The 12,761-nt window shown below is 50.2% G+C and overlaps 6 protein-coding genes across 7 annotated transcripts in view; 1 reads left to right on the top strand and 5 right to left on the bottom strand.

Moving 5' to 3' along the window:
* The window catches only part of LOC131207859 (probable serine hydrolase), a 1,673-nt gene extending 447 nt beyond the window's left edge, over positions 1–1,226 (bottom strand). Inside the window, exons 1-2 of the mRNA XM_058200492.1 lie at positions 957–1,226; positions 6–886 (exon numbers count right to left, since the gene is read on the bottom strand). Coding sequence (XP_058056475.1) covers positions 6–886; positions 957–1,016 — 941 coding nt within the window. The 5' untranslated portion in view covers positions 1,017–1,226. The remainder of the gene's footprint in view (positions 1–5; positions 887–956) is intronic.
* Positions 1,227–1,315: 89 nt separating this feature from the next.
* LOC131209990 (probable serine hydrolase) lies at positions 1,316–2,527 on the bottom strand. Its single transcript, XM_058203171.1, has 2 exons — positions 2,383–2,527; positions 1,316–2,317 (listed from the first exon to the last, which is right to left on the bottom strand). The coding sequence occupies exons 1-2, from the start codon at positions 2,503–2,505 to the stop codon at positions 1,397–1,399; spliced, it is 1,044 nt and encodes a 347-aa protein (XP_058059154.1). The 5' UTR covers positions 2,506–2,527; the 3' UTR covers positions 1,316–1,396.
* Positions 2,528–3,038: 511 nt separating this feature from the next.
* LOC131211971 (probable serine hydrolase) lies at positions 3,039–4,559 on the bottom strand. The gene is made up of 2 exons (XM_058205668.1): positions 4,096–4,559; positions 3,039–4,029 (listed from the first exon to the last, which is right to left on the bottom strand). The coding sequence occupies exons 1-2, from the start codon at positions 4,249–4,251 to the stop codon at positions 3,121–3,123; spliced, it is 1,065 nt and encodes a 354-aa protein (XP_058061651.1). The 5' UTR covers positions 4,252–4,559; the 3' UTR covers positions 3,039–3,120.
* Positions 4,560–5,365: 806 nt separating this feature from the next.
* On the top strand, positions 5,366–7,268 carry LOC131211969 (kynurenine formamidase). The gene is made up of 3 exons (XM_058205667.1): positions 5,366–6,013; positions 6,075–6,390; positions 6,454–7,268. Exons 1-3 carry the CDS (start codon positions 5,653–5,655, stop codon positions 6,926–6,928), a joined length of 1,152 nt encoding a protein of 383 aa, XP_058061650.1. The 5' UTR covers positions 5,366–5,652; the 3' UTR covers positions 6,929–7,268.
* Positions 6,969–9,760, bottom strand: LOC131211968 (daxx-like protein). The gene is made up of 3 exons (XM_058205666.1): positions 9,507–9,760; positions 7,854–9,220; positions 6,969–7,776 (listed from the first exon to the last, which is right to left on the bottom strand). Exons 1-3 carry the CDS (start codon positions 9,555–9,557, stop codon positions 7,377–7,379), a joined length of 1,818 nt encoding a protein of 605 aa, XP_058061649.1. The 5' UTR covers positions 9,558–9,760; the 3' UTR covers positions 6,969–7,376.
* A 553-nt stretch (positions 9,761–10,313) lies between these two features.
* Positions 10,314–11,117, bottom strand: LOC131211972 (small ribosomal subunit protein eS21). Of its 2 annotated transcripts, XM_058205669.1 has the most exons (4): positions 11,025–11,117; positions 10,884–10,942; positions 10,463–10,654; positions 10,314–10,384 (listed from the first exon to the last, which is right to left on the bottom strand). In XM_058205669.1, the coding sequence occupies exons 2-4, from the start codon at positions 10,931–10,933 to the stop codon at positions 10,375–10,377; spliced, it is 252 nt and encodes an 83-aa protein (XP_058061652.1). In that variant the 5' UTR covers positions 10,934–10,942; positions 11,025–11,117; the 3' UTR covers positions 10,314–10,374. The 2 variants fall into 2 exon arrangements, with proteins under 2 accessions (XP_058061652.1, XP_058061653.1); XM_058205670.1 differs by lacking the exon at positions 10,314–10,384 and having other exon boundaries at positions 10,459–10,654.
* Positions 11,118–12,761: the final 1,644 nt, after the last annotated feature.

Raw genomic sequence — 12,761 nt, 5'->3', positions numbered from 1 at the left:
AATACTTGCGCAGAAAGTCCGACACGATCGGCGCGACGCGCTCAGGTTGCGTTAAATGAACGTGGTGCATACCGTCCACGCGTTGCAGTTCAAAGTGGGCATTGTTGCTTCGAAGAATCTCAATCGCCTCGTCGTAGTACTGCTTCTTCTCCCAGTACGGTGACTCGGAAGCCTTCACGAACAGGAACGGCATCGTTAGGTTGCGGGCTAGCCGCAGGTTTAGCTCCTGTGACCACAGAAACCCAGTGCCGTACTTTAGCCGGCTGTCGCGCGAAAAGTAATACTTGTCCGGAAACTTTGTGGACTTGCGGACGTTGCGTTGCAGCAGATAAGGGCATGCTTCGAGGGTGATGGAGTTGACGGCGCCGTTGTACAGCCGTTCGATCGCTTCCTGGTACGTGTACGACGGTGGTTCGGATGTTTGCTGATTCCGCAGGTCCGCCTTAACGTGTTCGGGGGTCAGTTCGGCCAGCATCGTCACCACGACACCGTTGGACAATACCTGTGGTTTAAGCGCGTCCAGTGAGACGACAAAATCGACGCGAGTAGGAAAGATCGATGCGTAAGCGTACACCAGCACCGAACCCATCGAGTGGCCCATCAGCGAGATCTTCTTCCAACCGTACTCTTGCATCACGAAATTCAGCATGTAGAACACGTTCATCGGCTGGTAGGACATGCCGTGGGGAATGCGTGATGAGTAGCCGTGTCCCGGTGTGTCCAGGGCCAGAAAGCTAATGTGATCCGGGAGCATCGGGATCAGCGTGTCGAACGTGCCGGCATTATCCTGCCAACCGTGCAAACATACGATCGGTCGCACATTCCTTGGACCCCACCACTTGGCGGCGATCTCACCGAACGGCACCGGTATCCGTACCTCTTGTACCTGCAAAAAAGGACACGGGGGGTGATTATTCCTGCACTGTTGGTTGCCTAAAAGTACCCGCAGTACTTACACCATGCTTACGATCGTGTCTCTCGACGAGAGTCTCGATCGGTTCACTGTCGACGTCCATTACACGAAGTGTTTGTCTGGATCTTCCGGGAGTAGCCGCTCGTCGCTGCCAACCGTTCTTGTGAACCGAATGCTGTGTTAACGTGTCGTTGAAAGCCTCGCAAGAGGGCAGTAGTGGCCGATGCCAAACTTTATCAGCATCTTATCTCACAGCACAATGTGCACACTCATCCCAACGAAAGACTAGGCGAATGGTGAACTTTGATATGTAGTAAAAAACATCAATAAAACGTGCCAGACGCCGCGCATGTTACGCACACTAATGCACGCTACGCGCATAAGGCTAAACCACAATTGCTGTGAGCGTTTATTTATTTCCATTTGTTCCTGTTATAACGTTAAGTAAATCCTAATCCCCAATTCATTACGCTACCCACGGGTTCACAGTTTGTGCACAATTTCTGGTTCCTTGTTCCAGTATTTTCGCAAAAATTCTACCACCAACGGGACCACGTTCTCCGGTTCGGTCAGGTGCACGTGATGTGATCCTTTCACGAACTTCACCTCGTACTTTGGGTTCGATTCCCTGAGCACCGCCACGATCTGCTCGAAGCCTTCGCGCGAACCGGCGTACGGCGATTCGAGAGCCTTGATCGTGAGGAACGGGGCAGTGATACGCTTCGCCAACTCCATGTTAATACTGTCCGCCCATCCGGGGATAACGTTGTACTTCATCCGATTGTCGCGATCGAAATAGTACTTTCCGGGGAATTTGCGCGACGGTTTGATGTTGCGCTGCAGTAGATAGGGACAGGTTTCGCGGGTAACCGACGCCGCCGTGCCCTCGTACAGTCGGTCCACCATCTCTTCGTAGGCGTACGACGGTGGTTCCGATTTTGCCCTGTTGCGGGTGTCCGCTTCGATGAACTTCATCACCTGTTTGCTCATGCGCACCGAGAACCGATCCGGGTGGAAGCTAAGAGGCTTCAGGGCGTCGAGTCCGATCACCATGTCCACCTTGTCCGGAAAGAGGGCAGCAAAGATGAAGCATATGATCGCGCCCATCGAATGGCCCATCAGGGACACCTTTGACCAGCCGTACTCGCGCATAATGTACAGCAGCAATGGAATGCAATCGAGCTGGTAGTACGTCATTCCGTCCGGAACGCGTGACGAGTACCCGTGGCCCGGCAAATCGACGGCGAGGAAGCTAATTTCTTCCGGCAACAGTGGGAGCAGCCGATCGAAAGTACCGCAATTATCGAGCCACCCGTGGACGCACAAGATGGGGCGAACGTTCTGGGGACCGTACCACTTCCCCGCCACCTTTCCATACGGTATCGGGATTTGTACTTCCGCTGCCTGCCGGTTCGAAAAGATAGGGCCACATTACATTCCGGATAGCCAGAGGGAAACGATATGCTTACGTTGTTCTGTTTATCCTGCAGCTCAATGAACTTAATCATTGGATGCGGTTCCGGGCTGCCACCTGGCTTGTTGTCGTCTTCGTGCCCCGCGGATGTCCGATTCGATTCCACAACATCCGGCATGGTCGATGGTGGCTGGCTCTTACCCGCTACGGCACACAAAAACGACTGCGGACTCACGCGGTGCCCGAGCACTGTTCCGCTACGCATGATGACGTGCTTATCGCACGCGGCGTGATGCTGCTTTTATGTTTCGCTTAACTGTGGATGGTACGATGTATTAAACTTAATTTCGCAATGACGCAACTCGCACCGTTTGTCGATCGCACCGAACTTAGTGGCAGAATTTTGTACTGTATCTGATCAAACAATTTTCGTATTCCACGAAATCTGCCTAATGAAAATTTTTTCAATTGAATGCAATGCTGAGATTGGTCATATTTCTGTAAAAAGGGGGGGAAAAGGAAAGTAAAATTCAAGCGGACTTTGATACGCCCGCGCGTGTCACATATCTTCCACGTTTCAGTCGTGCGAGATGTAATTCATTTCTTATCACAGGCCTCAACAAGGAGATTAATATTAATGTGGCCGTTCGTGGCATAGAAAATGTCACATAGAACAATGTGCGATATAACGGTTATCGAAAGTTTTAAATATGTATTTCACTCCCTTGTTTTACACATTTAAAATTAACCATTCCAAGTAAAACACATGCAGTGTTTGCGATGAGATAGAAGATCACTTTTCTCCGTCGTGTTTCCAGTGTTTTACCAAGAACTTGTTGATGATGGGACTAATTTTCTCCGGCTCCGTTAGGTGCAGATGGTGCGTACTGTCGACGAATTCGAGTTCAAACTGAGGGTTGTTGCCTTTCACCACCTCGATAAACTCGTCAAAGTACTTGCGCTCCTCGTAGAACGGCGAGTGTTTCGCCTTGATGAACAGATACGGCATCGTGACCCGTTTGGCAAACTCGAGATTGATTGCCTGCTCCCAGCCGACCCCGAGGCTGTGCTTTAGTCGGCTGTCGCGCGTGAAGTAGTACCGGTCCGGGTGGAGGCTCGATTTGCGTGTATTCCGGTACAGCAGGAAGGGGGCCGCCTCACGGCTGACCGATTTGTTGGTGGCCAGATGCAACCGCTCTATTAGCTCACCGTACGGATAGGACGGGGGTTCGGTTTTTTCCCGGTTCCTCACATCGGCCAGCAGGGCCTGCGGAAGGCGTTTCTCGAGCCGCGACGGATACTTTTCCGGGTCGGGGATGTGTGGCTTCAGGGCATCGATTCCTACGTAGAAATCCACCTTATCGGGGAACGTGGAGGCAAAGATGAAGCTCAGAATCGACCCCATCGAGTGGCCCAGCAGGGAAATCTTTTTCCAACGGTACTCGCGCATGAGGTAGAACAGGACGAACGAGTTGTCGAGCGAATGGTACATCATACCGTCGGGGATTCGCGAGGACAGTCCGTGACCGGGCAGATCCAACGCCAGGAAGCTCATGTGCTTCGGAAGCAACGGTATCAGCCGGTCGAAAGTGCCCGCATTATCCTGCCACCCGTGAAGCGCTACGATCGGCCGCACATTTTTCGGTCCCCACCACTTGCCGGCGATCTCACCATACGGTATGGGAATGCGTACTTCCTCTATCTGGAAACGGGACGATATAAGACTTTGATCCCTCTGGGTGTGACGCGATAGTTGGCCAATACTTACATCATGTTTGCGATCGTGCTGCTCGACGAGATCGTGTGCTTCGTGATGAGATTGGCGGTGGCCCGTTCCGGTGATCAACGCAGCTATTCCCTTTCGGATTGCACCCTGCTTGGTGGCCAGTGAGGGAACAAACCAGGTTTTGATTGCCGCTGCCATCGTCCACTACTTCCAAATCGCGGTCTCTAGTTGCTGGCTAGCGATATTGCAATGAAGGCGCAATTTTTGTTGGGCACAATTCAACCATCTCCACGTTATCTCATCACTTCCCCGGCGAACACCTCATCAACTGGTTGCGTATGAAGCTACATCATAATCTTGCTAGCCGATTGTTTCATCACAATTTCTTTCCCTTTTGTTCTTCGCGCCTTGTGACAGAACATGCGTGCTTGATGTTTTCACTGCCTGGTTTGATACTTCAAACCTGATCGAAATTGCACTATGTTGAAGTGTTCGACACGCGCTCTCAGCTGATCGAATCTGGTTCGAGGTGGGCTTGATGTGGGTTTCGCAATCAAAGTCGGCTGTAAACAATGGTTGATGGTGTGTGTTTAGGGCGATGATCATCCGGTTGTAGCATTGATTCGTTAAATAAGCAAAAGAAGAACCATCTTAAAAAGTCGGTAATGATAAAAATTAGAGCCATCATGGGTAAAGAACAGGCTCATATAACCGGGCACCCCAGGAGTATAAATATATGTAGGGGGCAAACAACGAATACGGGGCGGTACTTTGAAGGCCACAATTTTTTTAAACTATACTACACCAACTAGGACGCACTAACAAACTAGGCCCCTAATTTGTGGGCCATGAAAAACGTGTTTCACTGTACGATCCATACGCTCCATCTGCAACAGAGACAGACTAATACTTCTATTGCTTTCTGCAACGATGTGGTTTTTACGGGCGAGGTTGTTGGGCCCGCGCCAATCGAGCCCATGGCCATCTACGTGACTCGCGAATCGGTCCTATGATCAGTTGCGTGATAACGACGCCGAAAGTTGCACAAAAAAGGTCTTTAGTACCACTCGACTAGAAGGTCTTAAAAATGTGACGTGGTCAGTTAAGAATTTAACCTTCGTGGGCGATGGCGATGGGCGATGGAGGGTACCAAATCAATTAACGATTTTGTTTTGGCTACAAACAAGCTTTAGTGATGGGCAATATGATCGGCGTTTGATAACTATTATCAGCCACTCGGAGTGAACAAGGAGGTACAGAGATAACGTAGAAGCGCGGGAAGAATTGTATTCGCAGTATATCGGTTAGTTCGATTGTTCCACCTTTCTAGGCACGTAGCCCTTCAATGGACGTGCATGAGCAGCTTTAGCTCGGTTTATCCACGTGTAGGGTTTCTTTGGCAGGAAGGAAGGAATTCACACAAAGCCGACCAAGTCGGCCCTATCATTAGGAGGGACGTGTAATACGATCCAGCAGCCGTTTCTTTCGGCGTGTGACTCACAAGGTGGCTCAAGAGGAAGAAAGGAGCCGAATGTCAACCGCAATAGGGCAGACCTGAGAGTGAAGAAAAAAGGCAAAGTTAAATAGAATACTCAAAACATGGTTGCTCACATGATTGCGCCGCACCGTCGGCTGATAACGTGCAGGTCATCCGTGGCCTGGGCACTAGCACTATTTGTCCTCTGCTTAGCAGATTGGCAGCTCGTCTCGTCGTTTGTTGAAGGTGCGTTGGAGAGTCGAGCTGAACCGGGTCGGTTGAGCATGCTGAAACAGTTTCTTCGCGATCGTGCATCGAAATCAGGTTGTTCGGCCGGCATGAGCAGTAACGATCAATTAACGAAGCCACCGTCGGCAGAAACGCTCGCCATCTGGGAGAAACAATACTCGCCCTCGGAGTGGAGTGTGCGCTTTCCTACGCCGGTTGAGGTCATCAACCATCATGTGAGCTTCGCGAAAGAAGGTGAATCCCAGCGCGATCGGTTAACGGTCAGTTTTGAAAAGGAACGGTGTTTCTTCGACAGTGAGTGACCAGAACAGGGATTCACTGGCAACGCGACTCGACATAGAATATGGTAGCGGTGATCGCGAGAAGGTAGATATCTACGGTGAGAATCTTCCGGATGATGCACCGTTATTCGTGTACATCCACGGTGGCTACTGGCAGATGCTGGAGAAGGAAACGTCGGCCTACCCGGCGAAGCCACTCGTCGATCGCGGTATCCGAGTGATGGTCCTTGGGTACGAGTTGTGTCCCACCGTCACACTGGAAGAGTTGGTGCAACAGATCAAAAAAGCCGGTGAATTTGTGCTAAATTACGCCACCGAAAAGGGCATTAAGTAAGACCGTCGCTGTGACCGCTGCTCAATGGAACATGTTATGTTTTCAAACGCCATTTTCAGCCACGTGGCTCTAGCCGGACACTCGGCCGGTGCTCACCTGATCGCCAGCATGCTCGACAATGAGTTCAAAACCGCCGTCAGCGAAGAGTTTAGTCTCCTGAAGGATGTGTACCTCATTTCGGGGGTTTACACCGTGGATGAACTGCGTTACACGACGAGCGTCAACAAGGAAAATCTACTCGGTCTCAACGATAGCAACGTGCGCCGGCTTTCGCCACTGTCCGCACGATACAGCCACCTTCAGTCGGCCGCATTTGATGGATTGCGATTTCACGTGTACGCTGCGGAACGCGACAGCGACGTGTTCCGTAGCATGGCGTCCCAGATGCGGACACACTTGACGTCGGATGGATTGTCTTGCGATTTGGAGGTCCTAACCGGGCTCGACCACTTCGATATTGTGGAAAACTTGGCGAATATTGACCATCCGCTTACGAAAGCAATTTTAAAAGATTTCGGAAAGAGCAGCGAGTGAGAATGCTGTAGCATTACGTTTGAAAAATATCTTTCCGCCGTTTAGATTTTATTCTGCCTTCACTTTGTACACAGAACTGGTCAATCAAAATCTGCAGCTACTTTTGGGCGATATTACTGTTCGTTTCGACTCTCGTTGCACCTCCGTTAATACGATTGGAAAGCTTTCGTGTTTCAGTCGCAGACATGTAACTGTCTATAAAGCGAATTCAAGTGCGCAGTGACACACAAACCCGGGCCACGGGAACTCTCTTGTACTTCGGCCTACGGAACGGGTTTGTACAAATTTCAAAACAAAAAAACAAGGAATAAATTTTTTTAGAGAATTTAGCATCCTTCACATACAAGTGTGAGCTCAGAGGGGGGGTAAGGTAACCAAAAAAAGAATCATTCTTACAACTAACGTTCTATTTACAATCGCTACTTCCTACCATAACGTTCAACGTATGTTAAGACACCAGCAGCTCTTCGTCATCGGAAATTACAATATCTTCGAAGCAGTCTGGCCGAACGTTCTCCTTGGTGGTTCCCTCGAACTCATCCTCATCGTCTTCGTCATCATCTTCCTCATCGCTGTCGGTAACATCTTCTACCACAGTGACGCCATCGTCGTCTGCGGACCCTACCGGGCTACTACTGCTGGTCGAAGCAACGGAAGCTTCTTGATTGGTTGCGTTCGTCACGCTAATCGCTTTTTGACTATTGTTACTATGGCTACTGCTGCTGGATGGCTGCGATTGTGCTGGATTTTGGCTTCCCTTCCTTTCGCCCGTCTCCGTGCCACCATCGGGTCTGGGAGGTGGTATTTCTTCGAACTCTTGTTCGGGCGCATCTTGCACCTGTGCGAACCTACGAAAGAAACGGGAATTCGCATTGTGAATAGATGAAAACTCGTATTGCGCACGCGACTGCACAATTTGACTCACTTATCAATCAGATCGCCCACTTTGTTATAGTGCTTCCGGTTTTGCTCGAGCTTCTCCTGCAACTTGTGATCCACTAGAGCCGGATCAGACTCTTCGCTTGCGTAGTACGACACCGTTTCGTAGAGATCCGTCTTGCGGCGTTTCTGGAGCAGTTTGCCGACCTTGAAGAATGCGTCGTGTGCCACCCGTTGCATCAGCTCGGGGCGCATGCGGTAGTCATACCTGCTGTTGCAGTGTTCCAAACACTTGAGCACATCCCGAAAATCGGGAAACGCATCCGTCCGATTGACAAACTGCTGGATGGTGCGATTGAACTCCGGGTACTGTGTTTCCTGGAACTGGATCGGTTTCTTCACGAGCCGGTGTGCGTCTTTGCTCTCGCCGGTAATATCGCACAACTTCTCGTACACTTGAAAAGCACGCTTCTTGTACCGCTGCACCATCACGTAGGCCGACTTGCCGTCGTCGTTGAAATCCACGTCTGCCTCGTCCAGCTGCTGGATACGCTTCTTCAGAAGATACAGCGTTCGGTTAAGCCGGGCAATCTGTTTATCTTTCCGAGTGTTTGTCGTATTTTCCACCGGACCACCGCTACTGCACGTCCCGTCGCTGCCCTTCCTCGGCTCCGATAGGACCGGCCTTGATTTTCTTCTTGCGTTCAGCTCTTCCACGATGCTGGCCAGCTTGAGGAACACGAGATCGGGATTCGCAAGCACGTCGGCCGTCGTGGCGGCGACCGCCTTCTGGAAGCTTTTCGAATTCACATAATCCGGATGCACAACCTCATAGTACCGTATCAGTCGTTTCTGGATGAGTGTTTCCATTTCTTGTGATGGGTCCGCCTTCCGGCAGGCGTCCAGTAGCCGTTCGAAATCTTTACCAATCTGATTCTTCTCCCCTTTCGGCTTCCCACTCGTTGGAGCGTTCGTCCCTTGCGGTACAGTTCGTGCTTCAGGAGTGCTCCGGTCGGCGGATTCCGAATCATCGTTAATAGTATTGGTGGCTTTCGATGGTATTTCTGGCTTTCGAGTTTGCCCATTCAGCTCGAGCTGGTACTGTTTCATCTCTAGCTCCCAATCCTCGGAGTAGGTAATTTTGGCAAAGTTTTCATTCGCGCCCGCCACCACCTGAATGTTATTGTTGTTTTGGTGCGACGGCGACGGGGACGGGTTGCCATCTGGTGGCGGCAGATTCGATGCGACCGTGATCGGTTTAATACGCTTCCTAACTGGTTCCGATTCTTGACGTGCTGTCTCAACCAACTGACCGTTCAAACTCGATGTCGCCGCGGTGCAGTTCGGTGTTGCTGTAATGACGCTACATTTTCGTTTTCGCTCCGCACAAATCGATGATGGTTTTGTGGAGGACTGAAAAACCAGTAAGCCGTTAGTGGAATCAGTGAAACAAATTTAAAAGAAGCGTGTCCGGACGTGTCCGGATGTGAAAGCATTTTCGCGCTCCATTGCAGCACTCAATTATCGCCGATGTCGGCAGAATGTTTTCGTTTTCTGACGTGCGAAAAAAGGCATCAAGGCAGCACACACACTGCTAGCCGTGGCGCTCTCGCACTTCATTTCGCTCGGTCGCTCGCTACTTGTTCCTTCCTTGTTTGAGCGCGTACTAGATCGAAAGAAAAGATACTTTTTCGCTTACCCCATCTTCGGAGTCGGAATCGAGAATGATAACTGATGCTGACGTTTCCATAGCTTGCGTACAGTATTTACACTATTCGGGCTACACTATTCGTCCGTCTTGCTCCCGAGTCGCTTCATTCGAACTATCCGCCCGAGATAATTGAGAGAAAATATTCACTTTCAGCACACGCTGTGCGATGGTTCTGGTTTCCATTCCATTCTAACACTAACACTAAAATTTCCATCGTACCAACTAACAACGCTGTTATTCAGCAAAGTATTCATCATACAAGAACCTTGCACACATACCATACAACGGGCACGAAATAATGCGATAATAATGAACCGTACAAAACACAAAGCAAGCGAAATCATTATTATTATTTGGAGCGAAAACAAGCCTCTCATTCAGCATTTCGCCGCAAAGTTGGTATTTTACGCACCGCGGTGCGGCACTCAAATCTCTCCTGCGAAGTTCGGTAACTCAAACAAATCGAATGAGTGCCCTTCGTATACGGTCAATCCGAATCAATTATAAAATCGAATTTCGTAAATGAAACATCTCCAAATTTAAATGACTGAAATCGAAAATGTCTCTCGAGATATTTGATGCGTGTTGTTGCTCTGTTAGCAATTGACACCTTGTAAGTTTTCAAATGTTAAGTATCTACTCGCTACTTCGCAGCTTGATTTGCTTCAGAAAGACTGGAAAATTTTAGGAAAGGCTGTATGACGATTCACTTCAATGAAACATAACAACAAAGCAGAATGTCATCATATCGGGCCTTTTAGTTACAAAGCAATACGAGTTCGTGCACGGGTGCTGTTTAGTTTGTTTCACGGAATTTTATTCACATGCCCCTCAGCTTCATACAAGTAAATTGTATTCAGTAGTTCCTAGAAGAGAAAAGAAACGGATCCATCACTTGAGTATCTATCAATCGATTCGGAAGTATTCACACCACCGGGACTTACTTTGAAAGCAGACCGTCCTTCTTGGCCAGCCGCACGATACAATCATCCGATTCTCCCATACGGCGGATTTCGCCGCAGATGGCGTAAACCTTCGAGGTGTCCAGCATGCGGCCGGTTTCGGGGTCTACATCGACGATGTTGATCTGGATGGAGGCATGATCCTTGGCGTGGATTATGCGGTTGCTCGACGAGCTGGAAGAGCCATGCAGAAAGTGAGGTTAGACCACGTAAACAAATGTTCGCCACACTCGCGAGGCCATGCCGTACGATTCGCGGGCATGGTTTTTAGCGGTAACACAACCCGGAACCGAAATGCGACCACATTTTCCATGCCCAAGCACAAGCAAGTGCTCCGCACACGGTGTGCAGCACTTTCGACACGTGTTGACGATTGCGGTCAAGAAGCACCGCATTCACTTACCACTTGCGAGGGCAGTACAAATCGACAAACTCTCCGGCATCGTTCTCCATTTTCGGTTGCTGTCGAAAGAAGAAACGGTTAGCTTGCGTGCTGCGTGACAAATACTCGAGGAGTTGGGCACTTTCGGTGGTAAAAACTTACTTTTAATCAGTGACCTGCGGACCGACAACAAGGTGCGAACAAATGGCGAATCTGAAAGAGCGATTGCTGGGTTTGACGGCGACACCACCGTTTGACAGCAGTCCTGTCCTGTTTGACATGTGGCTTGAATGTAGCAAACTTTCTTGATTATTGATGGTTTGCTTCTTGGCTGGCGAAGGTTTCGACTCGCGCCGCCAGATGGCCACCATGATTACAGTGGAAATTCGGGGAGCCCGTGGAAACTCGTCGTCCGTGAAAAGTTTGTTGTTTGTTTTGTTTGTCTGTGTCGCTCGTGCCGCATTGTGGAAAGTGAAGAAGTGCTTGTTCCGGCCGCTCGATCCGTGTGCAGTGGATTGGTGGGTGTACAGCATTTTCCTTTGCTTCCACTTCTACCGATCTGGAAAATGGTTCGGTTTGCCGTAGTGTGACCCATGAAAAGCTTCAAGGCCACCGGGAAAAGCTCATTTCCGAACCGGCCCGCATCGGTCGTTTGGAAGGGGTAAACAACAACAAAGGCCGCCCTTAGAGCGAGTGCGTCTTCCATTAGCCATTTCTTGGTATCACTCCACCGGATATGGCCTATAAATAGCAGGACATCGGTGTCAATGGATTATGTAAACAGCCGCTCGTTCACTGGCACACATACACACGGCCATGGCGGCATTGTGCCGAGTCCTGCATCACGCGGGTGTCGATTTATCTTCGCTCCTAATGGCAGGCTCCCCGGACCGGAAGTAACCGAAAGCTGCGCTGGCTTTCCGTTCTCCGGTAAAAGCATGCCGGTTTACGCGTGACAGGGGAAACGGCCCAAAGGGATAGCACGCGACCACCCAACACCCGCCAGAACGATGACGATGATGGTGGCTTTTCACGGTGCTTCGCGTCTCGGGTTTCGGCTTTCGTTCTTTTATGTTTTCTTTCCGCAGGCTTCCGCATTGTGCTGCGTGCGGAGGAGGTGTGCGAAATCGTATGGGCGGTTGCCACTTCCACCGACCACATGGCCACATTAATTTTCCGCTGGCCGGATTTTTGTGTATGTAGTGGCACTGGATAGTGTGTGCGCTCGGCTCTGTTTGTTATGCTTTTATTGACGCAAAGCAGACAGCGAAACAATATTTACCACCAACAGCGGACGCCGGCGAGCGGCGAGCGAAGGGGTGCGGCCTACGAAAACATGGCCATGGCAGTGGCCGTATCCAGTGCGCGGTTTTTATGCTGCCACCTCACGCGCCCCATTGCCACCACTAGTGTCATGGGCGACACGGAACAGTGAATGAACGTAGCGTGGAGGTCGGTGGCCAGGTGGGCGAAAGTTTTCGTGGTTTCGAGGTGTGGGATCGCGATTCAAATTGAATCACGCACGTGAATGTACTTTTGGGGGGTAGCGCGGTTGGCGTTACGCAGCACGTGGGCACGACCTCCGCCGTGCCGAAAGAAGTAAAAGCGTGATGTCGTCGATATGTTGTTGCCCACGGGGCTGAGGCCTTACACCTTATCGGGTAATTTTGAAGAGAATAAACGCGTGTACTGTATTTCCGGCCTCAGAGGACGATTTTTATGCTTTGTCATGCTTGTTCTTGATTAATTTCTTTCGTTGCACCGACACGAGTTCCTCAAACGGGTTGAGAGCTAGTGGTTGTGGACGGTTAATTGAATAGAGTTCAAGTATTGTACGTCGAAATCAAACGCTATTCGGTGAGGCAGGAATGAAGATGCATAAAAGGAGTTTACCAAGGG

This window comes from Anopheles bellator, chromosome 2, assembly GCF_943735745.2.
Source record: "Anopheles bellator chromosome 2, idAnoBellAS_SP24_06.2, whole genome shotgun sequence".
Classification (NCBI taxonomy): domain Eukaryota; kingdom Metazoa; phylum Arthropoda; class Insecta; order Diptera; family Culicidae; genus Anopheles; species Anopheles bellator.
The sequence above is the reverse complement of the archived record's forward strand: the minus strand, read 5'-3'. Positions and strand labels throughout refer to the sequence as shown.

Coding starts and splice junctions, on each gene's coding strand:
- LOC131209990 (XM_058203171.1), bottom strand. CDS start 2,505: ATGCCGGATGTTGTGGAATCGAATCGGACATCCGCGGGGCACGAAGAC. Junction 2,318..2,382: donor TGCAGGATAAACAGAACAAC/GTAAGCATATCG, acceptor TCGAACCGGCAG/GCAGCGGAAGTACAAATCCC.
- LOC131211971 (XM_058205668.1), bottom strand. CDS start 4,251: ATGGCAGCGGCAATCAAAACCTGGTTTGTTCCCTCACTGGCCACCAAG. Junction 4,030..4,095: donor AGCACGATCGCAAACATGAT/GTAAGTATTGGC, acceptor TCCCGTTTCCAG/ATAGAGGAAGTACGCATTCC.
- LOC131211969 (XM_058205667.1), top strand. CDS start 5,653: ATGGTTGCTCACATGATTGCGCCGCACCGTCGGCTGATAACGTGCAGG. Junction 6,014..6,074: donor TGTGAGCTTCGCGAAAGAAG/GTGAATCCCAGC, acceptor TTTCTTCGACAG/TGAGTGACCAGAACAGGGAT. Junction 6,391..6,453: donor GCCACCGAAAAGGGCATTAA/GTAAGACCGTCG, acceptor CGCCATTTTCAG/CCACGTGGCTCTAGCCGGAC.
- LOC131211968 (XM_058205666.1), bottom strand. CDS start 9,557: ATGGAAACGTCAGCATCAGTTATCATTCTCGATTCCGACTCCGAAGAT. Junction 9,221..9,506: donor ATTCCGACTCCGAAGATGGG/GTAAGCGAAAAA, acceptor CTGGTTTTTCAG/TCCTCCACAAAACCATCATC. Junction 7,777..7,853: donor GTGGGCGATCTGATTGATAA/GTGAGTCAAATT, acceptor TTTCTTTCGTAG/GTTCGCACAGGTGCAAGATG.
- LOC131211972 (XM_058205669.1), bottom strand. CDS start 10,933: ATGGAGAACGATGCCGGAGAGTTTGTCGATTTGTACTGCCCTCGCAAG. Junction 10,655..10,883: donor TTGTACTGCCCTCGCAAGTG/GTAAGTGAATGC, acceptor TGGCTCTTCCAG/CTCGTCGAGCAACCGCATAA.